Below are 20,748 nucleotides of genomic sequence, written 5' to 3' on the forward strand. Positions count from 1 at the left end.
TCTGTAATGGAATCTGATGCCCTATTCTGGTGTGTCTGAAGAAAGCAACAGTGTACTCATATTAATAAAATAAATAAATCTTTTTTAAACAAAGAACTGGTATTACAGGCACGTGATACCTCGTCCAGTTTTATTTATTTATTACTTTTGTTTTTTTAAGACAGGGTCTCTCTTACCTAGCTCTGGCTGGCCGAGCATTCAGGCTGGCCTTGAACTCACAGAGGTCCTCCTGTCTCTGTCTCCCATGTGCTGGCATTAAAGGACAGAGCCACCACACTCAGCCCAGCTTAACCTCTGAGAGAAAAAATGTCATCCTCTTACCATGCTGCCCAGCAGTCATGCTCTAAGGTACTTGCCCAGGACTGAAACAGCCACACAAAAGTCTGCACACAGGCTGCTTTCAGTTTTATTCCTCATTGCCAACACTTGGAGGCGAGCACAGTGTTCTTTGTAGATGAATGGATAACTAGGATGCCTCCAGACAATGAAATATTATTCAGTGCTAAAAATGGAGCAAGGTAGCCAGGCTTGGTGAGACTCCCAGCACTTGGGAGGGGAAGGGTGAAGGAAAGATGATTGGGAGTTCAAGGCCAGCCTTGGCTACATAGGGAATTGGAGACAATGAGACACTTCCCCCTCCAAAGGAAAAAAGAAAAAAGAAAAAACAAACAAACAAACAAACAAAAAGAAAGAAATGAGCAGCCGGGAGCCGGGAGTGGTGCTGAGCATCCATGAACCCAGCCCTTGGGAGGTGGAAGCAGGAAGGTCAAGCTGGTCTAAGCCAGCCTGTGCTAGGTAGTGAGACCTGGTCCCCAAAAACAGGAGGAAGAGAGAAGGAGAGAGAGAAGAGAAAGACGAGGAGGAAGAGGAGGAAGAGGAGAGAAGGCAGGGAGAAGACAGGAACGTTGAGAAAAGGGTCCACCACGTTAGGACAAAGCAACAAAGGAGCTTTTACATTACGTCACCCGCTGGCAGCTTTTACGTTACTACAAGTTATTAACGGCCCAGCGCATAATGTTTGGAAGAGTGAAAACTCTAGGGACCATGGAGGTAGGGTAAGGGGGCTGCCAGAGGTTTAAGGAAGAAGGGTTGGCAGTGGCAGGTGACTCCAGTGGGGACAAGTGTCACTCATAATCAACACATCCTTCTGTATGGGAGTTTGATTCAGAGAGAAGTTATATTGGAAATCCTATCTTTCTCACTCAATATTGCTGTAAATCTAGTATTTCTATTTTTAAAACAGTCTGGTTTGTCTTTGATTTTATGTTTGTTTATTTGGTTAGGTCTGTTGTTGTTGTTGTTGTTGTTGTTGTTGCTGCTGCTGCTGTTTTTAGAAAAAAGAAGAAAAGGACTTAGAGAGGCAGCCAGTGGCTAAGGCCTAAGTTCAGTTCTCAGCACCCACATTGGGTGACTCACAACGGTTCCCAGGGATCTGATCCCCTCTCCTGGCCTCTGAAGTCACTGTACTCCATGTGGCAAACAGACACACGACCGTATACATAAATTAAAACAGTAATAAGTCTTTTTTTAAAAAAAACTTTAAGGGGTTGGGGATTTAGCTCAGTGGTTAGAGCACTGGCCTAGGAAGCGCAAGGCCCTGGGTTCGGTCCCCAACTCCAAAAAAAAGAACCCAAAATAAATAAATAAATAAATAAATAAATAAATAAATAAATAAATAAATAAATAAATAAAAATAAAAAAATAAAAAAACTTTAAAAAGAAAGAGTGAGATTCGAGTTGCAACTCAGTGGTGGGGCACTTCACTAGGCTCCACTGAACACAGCAAAAATCAAACAACCTCAAAAACAGTAACCTAGGCTTGGCAGCGTGCGCATTTCATCTCAGTACTTAGAAGGCAGAAGCAGGCAGATCTCTGGGAGTTTGAAGCCAGTCTGATCCGCTTAATGAGTTCTAGGCCAACCAAGGATACACAGTGAGACCCTATCTCAAAGGGGGAAGGAAGATCATTTGTGAGAGCATTAAAAAATAAAACAAAACAAACAAAAAAACCCTCCTAAGATTAAATCAACAAAAGATTGGCAAACCCTCAACACTGAGAAATACAAAACAGTATTGTGTATGAGTCATTAGGAAAGACACAGACAGAACCACACTGGGCACACACCCACCACCGGGCTCTGTTCCAAAAGATAAACAAAGCAGGCAGGAGAAGGAATCAGAACTTTACCTGCATGTGGGATGTGTGGCTGCTGTGGGAAACGGTTTGGCAGGTCCCCAAAAATTGAAACACAGAGTTACCTTATATCTCTTCAGTTCCCTACGAGGGCTAGTGGTGCAGGTCAATGGAGTGACCTCACCTAGCATGCCGGAGGTCCCCCAGCACTAGATGGGGAAAACAGTATGCAGGAGAGAACGGAGGATAGCCATGCAAACACTTCCCCATTGTGCTGGCTGTAAACCTGGCGCAAGCTAGAGTCACTTAGGAAGAGGAAACCTCAATTGAGGAATTGCCACTGTCCTGTGGGTGTGTCTAATCGCCAACTGATAGGGAGAGCCCAGCCCGATGCGGCTGGTGCCATCCTGGGCAGGTGGGCCTGGGCTGTATGAGAAAGTAAGCAGGTTCCTCCACAGCCTCTGCTTCAGTTCCTGCCTCCAGGTTCCCACTTTGCGCTCCGCCTTGACTTCCCTTGTTTGATGGCTGAGATGTGAAAGTGTATGCTAGATAAGCCTTTCCTCCCCGGGGTACTTTTAGCCAGTGTTTTATCTCAGCAACCGGGAGGGAAGCACATCCAGGAGGCTCAGCCATTCAGCCCTAGGTGTGAACGTCCCAAGGTCTCTAACTGATGAGCAGGTCAGCATTATTCAGCCATAAAAAAAAGGAGGAGCTGGGGTGGTAGCTCGTTGGTGGAGTACTTGCCCGCTCTACACGAAGCCTTGAGTTTGATCCCTAAGTACTGCAAAACTAAGGTGGTTATATGGTCATTGTGGTGCACGCCTGTGACCTCAGCACTGAGGAGGTAGAAACTGGAGGATCGGAAGTCCAAGATCGTGGAAATCGTGAACTAACTTTGCAAACCCTGCAAAAGTGAGAGTAGCCGGGCTGGAGAGGGGGCTCAGTGGTTAAGGGCACTGACTGTTCTTCCAGAGGTCCTGAGTTCAAAACCCAGCAACCACATAGTGGCTCATAACCGTAATGAGATCTGATGTCCTCTTCTGGTGTGTCTGAAGACAGCGACGGAGTACTTACGTATAACAAATAAATCTTTTTTTTTTTTAAGTGAGAGAAGACAAAAGAACAGACAGGGTATGATTCCATTTATATGAAGGTTCTAGACTAGGCAAGGGCCGTGCATATAGAAATTATCAAAGAGCAGGCAGTGAATGCCTTGAATCCCAGCACTCGGTAGGCAGAGATAGGTAAATCTCTGATTTTGAGAGCAGCCTGGTCTACAGAGCTAGTTCTGGGACAGCTAGGGCTGCACAGAGAAACCCTGTCTTGAAAAATAAAACAAGGGGCTAGAAAGAAAGCTCAGTAGTTAAGAGCGCTGACTGCTTTTCCAGAGGTCTTGAGTTCAATTCCCAGCAACCACATGGAGGCTCCCAACCGACTGTAAGACCAGTCTAAATAACATGAAACCCTTATAAATGAGTTTATAAAAACAAACTGGACATTTCTGTGGATTCTCACATATTTACATTCATTGCCAATGTTCGGTTTCTGAATATTTGCTTCTTTTCCCAAATGCCACCTGCTCAAGCTGGCATGTGTTGGCTGCTACCCCTCTCTCTACTTCCTAATCCTTAATCAATTTCATTCTTATTGTTTTGTTTTCTTTTATTAAAGATTTATTTAGGGGCTGGAGAGATGGCTCAGTGGTTAAGAGCACTGACTGCTCTTCCAGAGGTCCTGAGTTCAAATCCCAGCAACCACATGGTGGCTCACAACCATCTGTAATGAGATCTGATGCCCTCTTCTGGTGTGTCTGAAGACAGCTACAGTGTACTTATATACATAAAGTAAATAAATAAAATCTTTTTTAAAAAAATATTTATTTAAGTTTTTGTGTACTTGAATGCTCTGTCTTCAGACACACCAGAAGAGGGCATCGGATCCCATTACAGATGGTTGCGAGCCACCATGTGGTTGCTGGGAGTTGAACTCAGGACCTCTGGAAGAGCAGTCAGTGCTCTTACAAATTGAGCCATCTCTCCAGCCCCCAAGGCAATCCTTATAAGACAGAACATTTGATTGGGGCTGGCTTATAGTTTCAGAGGTTCAGTCCATTATCATCATGATGGGAAGCTTGGCATTGTCCAGGCAGGCATGGCCCTGGAGGAGCTGAGTTCTCAATTTTAATCTGAAGGCAACTAGAAGACGACTTGCTCCCATGTGGCCCGAAGGAGGGTCTCAAAGCCCAACCCCCACAGTGATACACTTCCTCCAATAAGGCCACACCTACTCCAACTCTAACAAGGCCAAACCTACTTCAACAAGGCCACATCTACTCCAATAAGGCCACACCTCCTGATAGCCTACTTTTTGGGCCAAGCATAGTTAAGCCACCACATAAACCCTATCTCAAAAAAACAACAAAAAGCCAAACATTACCATTAGGAAATTAAATGAGATCGAAGTTGATTTTAAAGTTTCCATGGAAATGCAAGAGAAAAACCATTTGTATAAAATAGGATCACAAAGAACAGAAGCTGGGAGCCCCTGACCCCAGAAGCAAGAACTGTGCTGGCCACCAGAATATGATGTGGGGTCTGCACTGCCAGATTATGGGAACAGACACCTCAGCCACTTGACTCACCACAAATGCCGCCAGCCATGGCTCAGAAAGGTGTTCTCCGCACCTAGGGTGGGGTCAGTTGGGTAATTACCAAAGAGTGTGTTGACTCCATTATCTTACTGGGGCTGAATTAAAAAATAGCACCCCAAAGCTGACACACACCTGAACAGTGGAAAAGAGAACTGATTCCAGGTTCCAACCTCTATACATGGGTGCTTCGTGGTCCACATACAACAGCTCCAGGCCAGCCAGGGCTTCAGAGTGAGATCCCATCCCAAGTAAATATGAATACACTCACACAAATAAGTAGGTGTAAATGTAATGTTTCTTTTGAAATACACAAAGTTGGTGGCTTCAAAACAATAGAATTCTCTCTCCTCGCCGTTTGGGGACCAAAATCTGTATTTAGGCCCAAATCAAGGCGTCTGCAGGGCCAAGTTCCCTCTTCAGGCTCCTGGAACCCCAGGCCGGCTCAGTCAGCTCAGGCAGTGACTGACCCCGCTGGTTCAAGAGGAAGGCAGCCCTGTCTTTACAGGCTGACATTTTCAAACCCTCTAACGACAAGAGTGTTGAGCCAGGTGTGGCAGTGCACGCTGTAAATCCTAGCACCAGGGATGCGGAGGCAGGAGGATCAGAGTTCCGGATCCTGTCTCAAAATAAACGAAAGAGAGCGAGAAGGAGGGGAGGAAACAAAAGCCTTCTGTGTAGTACAAGTTACTCATAATGTAGCCCAGGCTGGCCTTGAACTTGCAGCAATGCCCCTGCCTCCATATCCAAGGCACTGGGATTACAAACATTGACCCAGGTTCCTTTCTATCTGTTGTCATGTAAATGTGAGTGTGCGTATGTATGTATGTGAGTGTGAGCTGACTCTGTGTGTGTGTGTGTGTGTGTGTGTGTGTGTGTGTGTGTGTGTGTGTGATTTCCCGTATCTCTCTTATGAGTGGGATTGAATTTGAGCCCATGCGGCTAATCCAGGATCATCTCAAGATCCTAAACCTGATCATGGCTGCAAAGCCTTTGCAGGGAAGGAGATATTCGCAGGTTCCAGGGAACTGAGGCTATGTGCCTCGGCAGGTGGGGGTGGCAGGTTTGCTAACTCAGATCAGGAACAGAAACTCCAGATCTAATTCTGAATGCTTGAAACAATCAAACCTTAGAATTCAAAGCAAGAGGACTCCTGACCATGGACAAGGTAATGATTTCGCACCCAGGACAAAACACTCATCTTTGCTGTTGAGTGACTATTGTCCAAACCCAGCAACTGCCATCTTGGGGAATTCAGCTTTGCCCGTTGCAAAAGGGTTAACCCAGCTGGTCTCGTTGACTGCTTATGTCCCCCATGGAAGGGTAGAAGCCACACGACTCTCACCTAAGTAGCCAGCTACTCTGTATTGTAGCTACTCTGTCTTAGCTGCACGTGGCCTGGGAAGGGCTTGAGTATATACGGGAAGGGGAGCTTGTCTTTTTTTTTTTTTTTTTGCTTGTCTTAAGTTTATTTGTAAAAACAGCATAGGACACCGGTCATCTGCAAATAGTGTGTAGGTGTGTGTCACAGGGGTCCACCTGTCTTCACACTGACAGGAGCTTTTTCTATGGGGCCTTCATAGGGGCCTGAGCACCCTTGGGAGCCTGGGCTGGAGCTGAAGCCTGGGCCTTAGCTGGAGCTTTGGCCTCTGCCTTGGTTTGAACCTTGGGCTTTGGTTGGCAGAGCCTACGACCCTTGGCCATGTAGCTTCGAATCTTCTTCCCAAGCTTGGGGTGAGCGATGAAAGCCAGAAGGCTGGGTTTGTGGCTAGAGCCCTTTGGCATCTTGGGCTTGATGGCCTGAGGCTTCACAAGGGCCTTGATGGCCTCTGTGCGGTGCACTCACTGCCTTGGCATTGTTGGCCTGCATCTCCTTCAGGCCTTTCTTGTTGTGCTTCTTGGCAAAGCCAATGTTCCTCAGGAACTTGAGGTCAACCCCCTTAAGAGATTCATATCTTGTGACCGGGGTTTCTTGATGCCATTTCTGTGCCATTTGCAGGACTGGTCGTGTGTGGTTCTTGGACTTGGCCATGTCTGCACGGTAACCCACAGCTCCCGCAGCCTGAGACTGGAAGAGAAAGAGCAGGGAGCTTTTCATTACAGATGGTTGTGAGCCACCATGTGGTTGCTGGGAATTGAACTCAGGACCTCTGGAAGAGCAGTCAGTGCTCTTAACCACTGAACCCTCCAGCCCCGAGCTTGTCTTAATTAGACTTCCTATTCCTGTAATAAAACACCAAGTCCAAAAGCAACTAGGGCAGGAAAGGGTTTATTTCAGCTCACAGATCCACACCTCAGGGTAGAAATCAGGCAGAAACTCAAATAGGGAAGGAACCTGGAGGCAGAGGCTGGTGCAGAGGCCTGGGAGGAGTGCTGTTTATAGTCTCACTGCTCAAGGCTTGCTCAGTGAAGGGGCTCTAGTCAACCCCAGGCATGGCAGACATGGCTCTGGCAGGCCCCTGGCTTCTCCTCCATTCCCTCTGCCTAAGCTAGGCACCAAGATCTATTCCTTTATTTGGCCACTTCCTCCTCCTGAGGCTGACCACCAAGTTCCAGCTATCAAAGTATTGAAGTCCAGCAATCAAAAGCCCCCTCTGGCTCACCTAATTAACATAGCCAACTAAAATGAAGCTCCTCACACTAACACAGGGTCCTTTTTTCTTTATAAACCACCATTAGCCCATCTAGAGACAGTCAGTCCTCTGTCCCACTCCAGAGGAAACACCCCTACCTTTCTCCCTTGTTCCCTTTCTCTTCTCCCTCGTCCTCTGTCTCCTGCCTTTGTCTCTTATCCCCTGTCCTTTGTCCCTCTGGGTCAAATAAATCTCATTTCTGCTGAGAACTTGGTCTTGGGGTATCCTGAGCTGGACATCACCCTTACACTAAGCTTTCTTTCTTATACCACCCAGGACCACCGGTCCAATTGTGGGACCAACGGACATGAGCTAGGTTCTCACATACCAATCATCAATCAAGAAAATGCACCACAGGCTCGCCCACAGGCCGATCTAGTAGGGCATTTTCTCAACTGAAGTTCCTTCTTCCAAAATGACTCCAGCTCCTGTCAAGGTGACATCAAACTATCCAGCACAGGGCTCCATCTATGCTGCTATGGGTGGCTAGCACTCACCCTGATGGGTAATGGTTTTCCAGGCTCTTCTGGGGAGGATCACCCACACCCTTGTAAGTACACACTTTGTAAGGAAGCCCAATAAAGTCATTGGTTCCCCCAAAGTGTGCCTCAGTTTGTCATTGAGACCTGGAGAGAAGGGGCAGACTTTATTTCTCCCATTGTTATGAATTTCAGGAACCGTTATCCTTCTCATGGCTGTGCCGGGATGCCTGGCAAAAGCAAATTCAGGGTTGATCTTGAGAGCATAAAACCAAAACCAAAACCGAACAAGCCTGTCCACAGGGTGATCACAGCACTCGGGAGGCAGAGGCAGGCCAATCTCTGAGTTCCAGGCCAGCCTGGTCTATAGAGCAAGTTCCAGGACAGCTAGGGCTACACAAGGAAATCCTGTCTCAAAAAAACTAAAAGCAAAAGCAAGATGAGAGATGTGGCTCCGTTGGTAGAGTTCTTACCTAGCATGTATTCAAGCTCCCGAACAGAATAAACCAGGTTTGGTTTTGAGAGACCAGACCAACTCCGTGTTGGGTTCAGGGGCCATCTTAGAGAATCTGGTTTAAGGTCGAACTTGAGTTAACCAACAAGCTTACACCTAGCACTAGTTTCCAGGTCACTCTGTAACAAGCCTGTTCCTTCAAGTCACTCCCTAACAACCACCGATCAGGAGGAAAGCAGAAGTTAAGATTATGGCTTGGCTCCCAGCATCAGCCAATTATTTTAAAGGGCAACAAAATTCCATAGTACCCCCCCCCCATCAGATGTGTACCAGGCTAGAAATCCCCTTGTTTGCTTGCCTTTATAAATGCTTACCTGAAACTGGGCTCGGGACTTCACCCTCCCATTCTGTTGCAACAGGATCTGCAGTAAGCCCAAGCTGAACCTTGAATTCAAAGACCCAAATGGGTTGCATCAGAATCAGCTCCTTGGGGTCTTTTGGGGTTCACGAACAGTTTGAACAAGCACAACAGTTGCAAACCCTTAAATTCCCAGTACCTGGGTGGAGGCAGGAGGACCAAAAGTTCAAAGTGATCCTCAGCTACACAGAGAGCTCAAAGCCAGCCTGGGCTACATGAACTCTGTCTCAAAGACAACAACAACAAAAAAAAAGGAGGAGGAGGAGGAAGAAGAAGAGGAGGAGGAAGAGGAGGAAGAGGAGGAGGAAGAGAGGAGGAAGAGGAGGAGGAAGAGGAAAAGGAAAGAAAGAAAGAAAGAAAGAAAAAAAGAAAGAAAAAATGAAGAGAGAGACAGCTTAGTCAGTAAGGCACTTGTTTTGCAAGCATAAGGACAATTCCAAAGAAATCCACAGAACTCACATTTAAAAAACAACAAAAAACAAAAGCAGGGCATGGCAGTGTGTGTTTGCAATCCCAGCTGTAGTCCGAGGGAAGGCAGAAAGATGCAGATAGGCCTGGTGCCCCATGGCCAACTAACAGTCTACTTGTAGAAGTTTCAGAACAGCAGGAGACCCATTTTCAAACGAAGGTTAAATGGTGTCTAAAAAATGAAGCCTGAAGTTGTCCCCTGGCCTCCACATGCATGCATACACATGCAGCTACACATGAACATGTACATTGGGTGTGCATGCACACACACACACACACACACACACACACTCTTACATAACCCTGAGCAAAAACTAATCTCTATCTACCTGGACAGTAAGCTTCCATCTCAGGAGTGTGAATTACCCACAGTGCAATAATCATTCTGTTCTCAAAACAAGGGAAAGAGAGAAAGAGAGAAAGAGAAAGAAAGAAAGAAAGAAAGAAAGAAAGAAAGAAAGAAAGAAAGAAAGAAAAGAGATAAAAAGGCAGAAACTACCAAGAGTTGCCAAGAGTGTGGGACACTGTTGGTGAGACTGTAAACCTAAGCAGTTCCCCCGAGAAAACCGCGGCTAGCACAGAGCCAACTTGCCAACTTCTCAGCAGACCGGCAGCAAAAGTGTGCGCATGCGTTTCCCCAAAGGGCACAGCACCTCACCGCCACTCAAATACCCACTAAGAGCGAACCTAATGGGGGGGTTTACACAGTGAGCAAATTCAGCCAGGCCAGTCAATGCACACCTATGCAGCTCTGTGGATGAACCCTTCTGGATGCCAAAAGCAAGACACCAACCAGAACTAGAGCATGGCTCACATCCACAGAGACTAAAACCAGACTAACAGACTAAGACTAACCAGACTAAGGATCCAAGACGATCAGGATCCTTATTGGATGAGTTGCTGTAAGGCGGCATGACGGGTGGCTCGTAGGGGTTACCCACAAAATCTATATAAATACACACTCACATGTGTGTATATGCACGTGCAGAATTAGGTGCAAAGACCAAAGACTGAGAGCCGCCTTCTGCAATACTCCAGACAGACACACGGTGGCGCCCGCAGCCCATAGGCTGCTGCTTCGAGGTTCCGGCTTCCAGGCAGAGGATGAAAGGGCTAGTTAATTAATTTAACACTTCTCTGCCCTGGGAGTGGCCACGTGCTACAGGGCCACCCAAGTCATGATCAGAAAACTAGACTAGAGGGATCAGGGCGGGCCTCAACCCGAGGAGGAGGGGACAGAGGAGAGTAGCAGTTTGTGACATTGCTGCTCCCCAACCCTCGACCTGGAACCTGTTAACATGACTTTAGCACCTGGATAGATCAAGTGTTCTTAGACTAAGAGAAGACTCGGGGAAGGTCACAAGGAAGCAGCCTGGAGCCAGTGGAGACTGGAAGAATTAATCATCTTGAAGCCTTTAGGGCCCTCACAGACCTTAATCTCAGTCTCCAGAAGGCACCCCTTCTGTTGCACTCAGCTACCAGCTTCCTGCTCTTTTGTTACAGTAGCTGCAGGAAACTAGTATGTGTTGAAAATCTCCCCCAGCCTCTCAGCCTACCTGCCAACCTGTCCCCCAATTATCTGTGGGAAGATGGCCGAGACCCCGACACTTGATCCCACAATTATCCACCCCCCTAACATAACACTCACCATCCACACTTCCCACTAAGGCTTTCGCTCCTCTGTTCAAGGTAGCCTGCCTTTCCTCACTGGGCCTCTTCTGCACAGCTCCTGCCCGGCCTTTGAGGCCTTCCTTAAACGTCCCCTACTAAACAATTTACCCTGATCTGAGTTATTGGCTCTCCATAAACCTGCCCTCCTCCATCTCCCCTACACACGGAACTCACTCACTCACTCATTCCCCGTGTCAGCTCAGCCCTGTGTGCTCCCAGCAGTCCCGTCCCTGGCCAGTCCACTCTAGGACTACTATCCTAGCTCAGATGTCGCCATCTTTGTGTTTGTGTGCTGTGCACTGGTGTCCATGTGTGCACGGGTGGAGGCCATTGGTGGACACTAATGTCTTCCCTATCAATCTCCACTTTATTCTTTTTTATTAAAAAAAGATGTATTTATTATATATAAATACACTGTAGCTGTCTTCAGACACACCAGAAGAGGGCATCAGATCCCACTACAGATGGTTGTGAGCCATCATGTGGTTGCTGGGATTTGAACTCAAGACCTCTAGAAGAGCAGTCAGTGCTCTTAACCGCTGAGCCATCTCTCCAGGCCCACCTTATTCTTTAAAAAACTATTTCTCTCTCTCTCTCTTTCTCTCTCTCTCCCTCTCTCTCTCCCTCTCTCTCTCTCTCTCTCCCTCTCTCTCTCTCGCTCTCTCTCTCTCCCCCCGTGTGTGTGTGTGTGTGTGTGTGTGTGTGTGTGTGTGTGTGTGTGTATAAGAATGAGCAGGTGTGTAAGTGGGTGCCACAGCACACACCTAGAAATCCAGGGACAGCTTTTATCCACTGAGCCAGCTCATCAGCCCTTACTTTTTGGAGCAGGGTCTCTCATTGAACCTGTAGCTCGGGCTGGGGATTTAGCTCAGTGGTAGAGCGCTTACCTAGGAAGTGCAAGGCCCTGGGTTCGGTCCCCAGCTCCGAAAAAAAGAACAAAAAAAAAAAAAAAAAAAAAAAAAAAAACCAACCAAACAAACCTGTAGCTCACCAACTGGCCAGACTGTCTGGCCATCGAGCCTCCCAGGATTCACCATCGACTGCCTCCTCACATTGGCGTTACAGATTCTCTGCTTGGCTTGGCTTTTCTCACGGGTTCTGGGGACCAGAACTCAGGCCCTCATGATTGTACAGCAAACGCTTTTAACATACTCAGTACTGTCTGTCGGTCTATGCTGAAGATGGCGCTGGCCATCTCGTGCTGCTGACGCTTCACAAGGCTGACCACGCTTTTGAGATCTCATAATGACCCCAGCAAGAGAAGCAGCAGTCTTTCTCCCAGGAAGCTTCTGGAAAGCCCCGCTAGTCTAGGGCTGTGGCACAGCGAATGGTAGATGGATAAGGGAAGGGCTAGTCTCCAGGGAAATGGAATCCCGGGGATTTCTCACCCTCCTAAAAGAAAAGAACAAATTATGCAAATTCTTGGAACCAGCCCCCTGGCCACCTCCTCAGCTTCCCTCCTTAGCCTCTCCCTGAGCTTCTGGGAGGGTGTAGGGCTCAGCAGAAAGCGCCCTAGGCTCTCCTGAAGCTGTTTCCTGATTACACTCGAAACTGGGGCTCAGAGGTGGTGAATCACAACAGCCACTAGCCAGGGCACGCTGGGTGTCAGGTGGGGCGAGCAGGATGCTGGCTGGTTGCTGGCTTTCCTCTGCCATCCTCAGGGTTGTCACCAGCAAAGCAAGTCTCGCTGACACCATATAGACTGGTGCTCACCCTGGGTATGGCAGAGTCTGCCCAGTTTCTCATGGCCCCACTTCTCCTACCCCATGTCAAAACCCACTTGTCTTCAAGGAGCCTACAGCCCAAGTGGTTCACAAGCCACCTGCCTGTGTCTTATGTAGCCAGAAACAGCCATCTCTGGGTTCCAAGGGTGTAATGGGCAAAGGAGTTAACAGCAGTGGGTTGGGGAAACCTCAAACCAAGGTCCCACATTCAGGCACAAACCCCAAGCAAGGTACTCACAGTTCATGGCGTTAGTTCCACACATTTCATAGCTTCTGTGGACCTCAGCTTTCCTCACAGTAAATGGGAGGGAATGAGTCTCCATATCGTGATGGGCTTGTCGAGGGGCAGGATGCCCAAGAGCAAGGCTTCCAGAACTTTTGGATAAAAGGCTGCTTTATAAAGAGGGCATTTGCCAGGCTAGAGAGACGGTTCAGGGGGTAAAGGGCTTGCTGGAAGAACATGAGGTCCAGAGATCTCCATCACCTGTGTCAAAAACCAGGCATTGTGACACAGGTTCCTCTTTTTCTTTCTTCCTTTCTTTCCCTTTTTCTCTTTCATTTTTTTTAAATTGGCTATTTTTTTAATGTAGTAACCAGGTGGTAGAGATGGAGAAGGGGGGCTGAGGGAGAGAGACAGGTATATTAGGGTGTCTTTGGGCTAGGGGGTATTTTTTTAATGCATATGAGTATACTGTAGCTGTCTTCAGACACACCAGAAGAGGGCACCAGATCTCATTACAGATGGTTGTGAGCCACCATGTGGTTGCTGGGAATTGAACTCAGGACCTCTGGAAGAGCAGCCAGTTCTCTTAACATCTCTCTATCCCTGTTTTGTTTTGGGGGGCAGGGTTTCTCTGTGTATCATTGACTTTCCTTAAATTTCTTCTATAGTCAGGGAGCCCTTAAACTCAGAGATCCACCTGCCTCCACTACTGAGTGCTGGGACTAAAGGCTATCACGGCCGCCGCCCGTCTTACAACACAGGTTCCTATAATCACAGAGCTGGGGAGATGAAGGCACCAGGATTCCTGGTGCCCGCCGCTGGTCAGCTACTCTAACCAGTGAGCTCTGGGTTCACTGAGAGACCCTGTCTCAAAACATAAGGTAGATGTGTCGTCTGCCTTCAATTCAAACACTCGGGAAACTGAGACAGGTGGATCTCAGAGAGTTCAAGGCCAGCCTAGTCTACACAGAGGGGCCTTATGGGGGGGGGGGGGGTGACAAGGAAGGCACTCGGTGCTGGCCTCTGTGCTTACGGGCTCAAGTGTGTGAAAGTGCACATACACAATAAATACATACATAAATAAACAAACAGATAAAATACTTAAAAGAATAATTTCACAAGGAGACACATCAGAAGAGGTCTTGGCTGTCATCAGAGGAGTGTGTTCGAAGCCTGTTAGACAGAGCTATCTTATGGCCTCTGCCTGTCCCCAGCCTGTCCATCAGAGGTCTGGGAAGGGGTCTTGGGAGTGTTTCTGGAGATTCCTTGTCCCAGCAGGCCTGGGAACCCTCCACTGAGCGTCAGGTCTCTGCTGCAGGCTTCTCCTGGTTAGTCACCGCCCACCCACCTGTTGGCAGTCTCTGGACCAGAACCAACTTTTCCTTCCTTTTTTTTTTTTTTTTTTTTTTTTTTTTTTTTTTTTTTGGTTCTTTTTTTCGGAGCTGGGGACCGAACCCAGGGCCTTGCGCTTCCTAGGTAAGCGCTCTACCACTGAGCTAAATCCCCAGCCCCTCAACTTTTCCTTCCTTAATACTGCTCATAAACCAGAACGAATACGGCCACAGTGCAAGCCCCAGGCGAGCCTAGCCAAACGGTTAATTGGCCTTGGACGCAATTACTTCCAGCTCCATCCTACTGGGGGAAAGACTAAAGCCAGGACGGCCAATGATTTGGCCACAGTCACACAGCTGGATGACATGTGGGCAGAGCCAGAAATCCCTTTAGCCACAGCACGGCTTTTACGAACAGTCCCAGCACGCGGACCAAGCTCTTGGCCATAGCGAGGCCGCAGTTCCTCTCAGGGCAAGTCCCAGGTTAAAGGCCCCTCTGTTGCCACAGAACAACCACCACCACCAAACCCCTGACCTTTCCTTTATCAGGCTCCACACTGCATTCCTGAGGGGCCAAAGAGGGCATTCTACAGCACAGGAAGCCCAACACAGAGGACTTCAACCCCTGCACTATCCGACAAACACACCTTTTTCCTTCTCCTGTGCCTGTCTGACAATCCCATGACACTGCCAAATTTCTTTAGGAACATCGTCAGTCCCTCTCGCCAGGCTATGGCTACATTTCAGGAATGTGTGGGGAGAAGCTGCTGCCTCTTGTGAGAGAGAAGCCCTCTGATTGTCTTTTGCTCCTTGCTGAACCAGCTCCTTCCCACAGAGCTGCCTCAAAGGTCTAAATGGTATGCCCTGAGGGCTGGTCTCTGGGTACTCCAGAGAACTGTGGAGAGGAACTGAAATAAATGAAGGGGGTTGGGGTTGGGGAGTGGGAGGACTGACTTTTTCCAGTTAGGTGAGGGATAGTGACGGCAAATCTTCTGTCACAGCTGCTCTATTCTGTCACCAGGTCATGACCCCTCTGGTCCTAGATCAATACCTGTTGGGTAACCACAGGGAGAGCTGGCTGGGACGACCTGCAGGAGAGGTGGATGGACTGTTCTCTTCTGTACCCTGCTGTCTGTTACCCCTGGGTCCTGGGCTTTAGTATGAAGTGTATCTGGCTGCTTCTCCCAGCAGGTCCTGGGCCATAAACAGCTCATCCTCCTGAGGTTGGGTATGGAAGGCTTTGAGACCAGTCAAAGAAGGCGAGGCAGTCTGAGCTAGCCAGGAGCTGACCTTCAAGTCACCCTTGGAATAAGGGGTCCAGGTCCCCAATTTTTGGGCCTCAGCTGAATCTGTGGCCTCTGAAGGCGGAAAGTGTCTATCCTTCTTCTCAGAACTGTGAGAGAGAGTACTTGGGAGAGCCCTACCTACTGGTCTGGGGCCCCAGATATTACCCCACATGCAGTCCCCCTCAGTCCTTCCAGTCTGACACCACTCCAAAGGGTCCTAGCTTCCCGTACTATACAGGGGTCCAGTCTGAGGCGGGCTGGGTGAAGTGCGGGAGGCCCCTCCCTGGCAGCCAGAGCAGAGGGGCTGCCTCCAGGCCTGTCTTAAACACCACCCCTGAAGGTTCTAGGGATTCTTGTAAACAGGAAGCCTCAATCCCACCCCCTCCCTCACAGACAGCTCCATGTTGTATGGACTCTGGGCTCTGAAGGCCCAGGACTCTTGACCTCTCCGGCTGTGTTTCCTGTTAGCTGGCCTGGAGGAGAGTGAAAGATTGAAATGGTCGAGGGGGGGGGGGTGCAGGGGAAGGGGGGGGAGGATGACAGCTGAGGAGAGCCAGACCCTGGAAGATCCAGAGCAGGCCTGCACATAGTAGGTATTCAGTAGAGCTTGGTAAGGAGCCCAAAGCCTGCCCCCCACTTTTCCGCATAAAAGAGCAGTGCCACTGAAGAGGTGGACTCTGGGCCACCCTGGCCTGGCAGCCCTGGTGGCCAGCCCCAAGGCTCAGCATCCCCCCATTGTCCCCATCTGGCCCCGCCCCAGCTCTGACTGCCTGAGCCAGGCCACTGTCTCAAGGCCCTTTATTTTTAAAGTCCCTGTGGCGTTCGGTCCCGAGCCTAAGGAGAAATGCCAGCCACAGCGAGCCTGTGGCCTGGGCTTGGGCCCAGAGGCGCCGGGCGGGGCATCCGGCCACCCTGCAGCTGCTGGGCAATTCTGGGAGGGCTTCAAGGCCAGCCGCCTGCTGAGCTGCTGAGGAAGCCCTGGAATGCCCAGACTTCAGGCCTGAGGCACTAGCTCTTGTCCTTAGTGGAGGAACTGGGGCCCACCAGGGTGGCAACTGGGCTGTGCATGGAATCTGGTGGCACACTGTGCTGCAAAATGAGTCACTGTCTCCCCCGTATTCAAACCAACAAAGAGGGACCCAGCATCTACTGAGAGAAGAAAGGAGGCACATGTCAGTCCTTTGGGGAAGACAGCAGTGACAGTGACGCATACCCTCTTTTCCAGGGAGCTGAGGGGACTACAGAGGAGATGGCGTGGTGGTGGTGGTGGTGGTGGTGGTGGTGGTGGTGGTGGTGGTGGTGGTGGTGGTGGCAGTGGCGGCGGTGGAGGTGGTACAGTTCTGAATGGAGAGTCTGACTGGGATCCAAGATGCCCAGCCCAGTCCTAGCTCCATCTTTTCCCAGCTGTTTGGCCTTGGAGAAGTCACAGAACTTCTGTAGGACTTCGGTCACCCTCTCTTTTAGCAGCAGAGAGTAAAAGGCATCTTGGAAGGCTGTAGTTACTCACAGAGGCTACAGGAACAAGATCTTCACAGGCCCTTCCCCCACGGGGCTGGAGGGAGAGTGTGTAGTCACTAAGGACAAAGCAAGGCATAAGTGAGAGGTGTCTGGTGGACTGTGGGGGCAGCCACAGGGAGATCATGGAACACCAGTGTCTCACAGGGTTTTGATGGCTGATGGCCTTTCTGGTGTTGGCAAGGAGCCCTGTAAGTGGAAAGAATGAATGACAGGCAGTGCAAAGGCCCTGAGACAGAAGGACATGGGCGTGGCCTGGGCCTAAGCTGAGGAGGTAGGAAGAGCTATTGCTATGATTGTCCTGAGGAGACGCCTAAGAAGGCTTCAGACAGACTGGTGTACACTCTCTGGGTTACTCCTGTGTCCTTTCTCTTGATGGCCAGATGGTCAGTGTGTGGCGTTCCCTTGATCTGCACAGCGGGCTCACTCTGACCCAGGGAGCTCTTGCCTTTGATCCTCCCAGAAGTGAGAGAAGGCAAAGAGGATGTATTACCACAGGCTCATTTGATAAGTGGGGAATTGAGGCAGGAGGGGCAGAACAGTGATGGTGGCCTACCCAGATCTACTCTCATGGCCAAACTCAGCCATGTGCACAAGCAGCCCAGACCCTGACGAATCCACTCAGCCTAGGCCGACCCACTTATCCTGTGGTAGCCTCATGTGTAGCCAGTGTTGGGTCCCTGAAAAGCATTTCCCGCCTCATCCCACCCTTCACCCCAGCTCCTCTCCAGCACACAGGCTCCACCAGGACGTACCAGTCAGTCACTTCCCCCACCCCAGACTCGGCAGGCAAAGAATGTGGTCTGAGCCTCCCCCAGGGGCTCCGGCCAGCAAGCCTTGGCAGGAGACCTCGCTGAGTCAACACAAGGTTGGCTGCAGCTCACACTGCCCACCAGGGCCACATGAGAGACCCAGAAGGAAGAACTGCTTGCTCCCACCCTCCCTCCCCACAAGACTCCCCTCCTCTTGCTCTGGGCTCAAGCCAACACAGTTAACCCTCGAGGGCCTGCAGATAACTAACTCCATTCCCAGCAGACATCAGGCAAGTCATAGCAACCCTTCTGGGTCAGTTTTCCTCACCTGTGAGAGACTCATCCTCCTCAAAGTCTTTATGATGTTACAAAGGCTTCTCTACAAATAAAACAATAGAAGGTGCGCGTCCCCCTCTGCCAGATGGGAGTGTGAGTTCCTGAGTTCAAAGGCAATGGCTTTGTGCCCTTGCCTTCTCCTGACCTGGTGCTTAATGAGTCTGTTGTGATGTGACATGGAGTCTGTGACAGAACTATAAGCCAGGGAGCTGTGATTACTATGATGCACACCCCAGCCTGTGTTTGTAAAACAGCTTTCCCAGGTTGCTGCTTTGATGGTGGGCATTATTCTCTCCATTTTACAGACAGACAAACTGAGGCAAGGGAGGGGAAAGAAGCTTGCCCGAGAGTCCTATCTGGGACTAGCTGGAGCCAGGCCTCCTAACACTTGAAAGGGAGGATTTCAGGGCCATTTGTGTGTGGCAGGCACCTTGCCTGGCACAGTTGCTCCACGTAAGTAGTGAGCTCCCTGCCATCCAAAGGACATATGTGACAGCAGACCATCAGACAGGCTCTCATTGAGTCCTGCTGCAGGAGGATGTGGTTACCACAGGTGGGACTCTTTCTGACACTAGAGGATGAGTAGAGAGAGCGATAAGCTTGGAGCTTTTCGTGTGCCATGAGAGGCTGCAGGCCCATTTCCCAGGGCGATGCTCACACTGCCCAGTTATGTGGTGCTGCGGAGGAAGCGGCTCCATCCCCTTGGCCCTGTGTCCTCCCTGGACAATGGGCTGTAAGGATGAGAAAGAATTCAGCCAGCCGGCCAGGCAGCTCCGTGCAGCAGGGTCCAGCCTCTGACCATCTTCCTCCCATCACCAGCCTAGCCAGCCCCGCAGGAAGCCAGGAGCCAGCAATCCTGGGGAGGGGGGGAGTAGGGGGGAGTAGGGGTGTCACCAGCTGAACCAGGGGCTGTGCCAGGAGTGCCACTGGGCAACAGCCCACAAGGAGGGTGAGGAAGAAGAATCCTCCTGCACACTTGCTCATCTTGGGGGGCCAGGCTGGGGGGGTGGGGGCTGACGGTGACGATTTGGGCCCAAGCCTGGCCCACAGCCCAAGGGCCTATCTCTCCAGCCAGGCTGGACCATGGAGAATAGGCTATTGTTTGTTCTACTCTTAACGTGTTTCCTGTCCCCCAGCCCCTCCTCTCTCACCCACCCCCTCAAGGGAAGAACAAAGGTCTCCTGGATGTGGACCCCTCCCCACCCTTCCATCCTGGGCCTGACCAGCTTGGAAGAAATCAGTCCCATCACCCAGAGGACAATGGGTCACCTGGGCCTGACCCCTTCTGATGTCCTCACCACCATCTGCAACTGTAGGCACCTCAGAGGCCCCCATGTCCCTCTGTGTCCATCCATCTCTCTGTCCTCCTCAGGGTGGGGCTGGTGAGGAGCCCCCCACATCCTTCCTCAGCTCCCCACCCCCACACTCCGCCCAATGTCTCCTCCCGGAGACTGAGTGGCAATGAGGAGGGGGGAGTCTTTCCCCACCCCCATTTCCCTGTGGACCAGGGAGCTAGGAACCAGAGCTGAGCCGCTCAGAAGGATCCTCCTCAGGAGAAAACTCATCCAAGATCCCCCCATTTTCCCAGAGCCTGGAATTCCACAGGCGTTTCCGGCTGGCCAGCTGTCTCTGAGCTGTGTTCTGTGAGCCTCCAGCCCCATGCCAGGAAACCCTGGGGATTAGCTCCTGCCTTGACCCAGGGCCTCTCAAGAACTCCTTCCACACCCAGGCCTGAGAAGTAGCAAGGACAGATAGGCTGGCACTCTTCTGTGGTCACCAGGCCCTCGGACCGGGCCCAGCTCTGAGGTTTCAGCCCTTTTCATGGCTATGGCCACATACGCATATGCATGGTGTACTGAGCCTGGCTTTTAAGCCTTTTCTAATTTACTCAGTCTCCTGCAACTGTATCCAGAGTGTCTTCCTCCTCCAGGAAGCATTCCTCGAATTAAGACAGCTCCCTGTGACCTTACTGTGAGACAGTTTTTATTGTCCCCTTGGGGCAAGAAGGCACAGCTCAGTGGTGGCTCACACCTTAAATCCCAGCACTCAGGAGGCAGAGGCAGGCAGATCTCTCTGAGTTCCAGGCCAGCCTGGTCTACACAGTGAGCTCCAGGACAGCCAGGGCTATGACAAAGAGGAAACCCTGTCTGGAAACCCCAACAAAAAAAAAGACACCCCGTATGTGGTAGTCCAGGGTTCTCATTGCTGTGTAACCCCTGACAAGTCCTGTCCTCTGACCTCAGTGTCCCTAGCAGTTTACTGTCAACCTTAAGACCCCCCCATCAGGTTGACTCTTGGGGCTCTTAGATAGGAGACAGGAAGAAGAGAAAGAAGAGAGTCAATGATTCCTTCCAGAAATTTCAGGTCTCCTAGCTCCCAGACAGTTCCAACCCTTGAGGTCAGCAAGGGATGAAAATCACCAGCTGCTGAAGGAGCCTTAGTGACCCTACGGTCACACATGTTTAGCCTGGCCATGTCACACAGGGTCCCCATATTTCTTTCTCAACATGCCTCAGTACCTCTCTCCACCTCATCCTCCATGGCCAGGCAGGCAGGTAGCTTAGGCCTACCTCCTAGCCAGGCCATAAAGCACCCTTAGGTGTGCCCAGGCTCCCCTCTGTAGTGGAAGTTTCCGGTTGTGTCATGTGATGCAGATTCACGTGATAAGCCTACACAC

General features: G+C 50.2%; 1 protein-coding gene across 1 annotated transcript; it reads right to left on the minus strand.

Moving 5' to 3' along the window:
• Window positions 1-6,431: 6,431 nt before the first annotated feature.
• Window positions 6,432-18,228, minus strand: LOC148004877 (uncharacterized). Its single transcript, XM_087559552.1, has 5 exons — window positions 18,064-18,228; window positions 12,867-13,112; window positions 11,885-12,296; window positions 8,722-8,791; window positions 6,432-6,849 (listed from the first exon to the last, which is right to left on the minus strand). Exons 3-5 carry the CDS (start codon window positions 11,917-11,919, stop codon window positions 6,550-6,552), a joined length of 405 nt encoding a protein of 134 aa, XP_087415678.1. The 5' UTR covers window positions 11,920-12,296; window positions 12,867-13,112; window positions 18,064-18,228; the 3' UTR covers window positions 6,432-6,549.
• Between the last annotated feature and the right edge of the window lie 2,520 nt (window positions 18,229-20,748).

The sequence above is a fragment of the Rattus norvegicus genome, chromosome 7 (genome assembly GCF_021556685.1).
Source record: "Rattus norvegicus strain SHRSP/BbbUtx chromosome 7, alternate assembly SHRSP_T2T, whole genome shotgun sequence".
NCBI classification, from domain to species: domain Eukaryota; kingdom Metazoa; phylum Chordata; class Mammalia; order Rodentia; family Muridae; genus Rattus; species Rattus norvegicus.

Coding starts and splice junctions, on each gene's coding strand:
- LOC148004877 (XM_087559552.1), bottom strand. CDS start 11,919: ATGGCCAGACAGTCTGGCCAGTTGGTGAGCTACAG. Junction 8,792..11,884: donor GGCCAGTTGGTGAGCTACAG/GTTTGTTTGGTT, acceptor TTTGAATTCAAG/GTTCAGCTTGGGCTTACTGC. Junction 6,850..8,721: donor AGTCCCGAGCCCAGTTTCAG/GTAAGCATTTAT, acceptor TTTCTCTTCCAG/TCTCAGGCTGCGGGAGCTGT.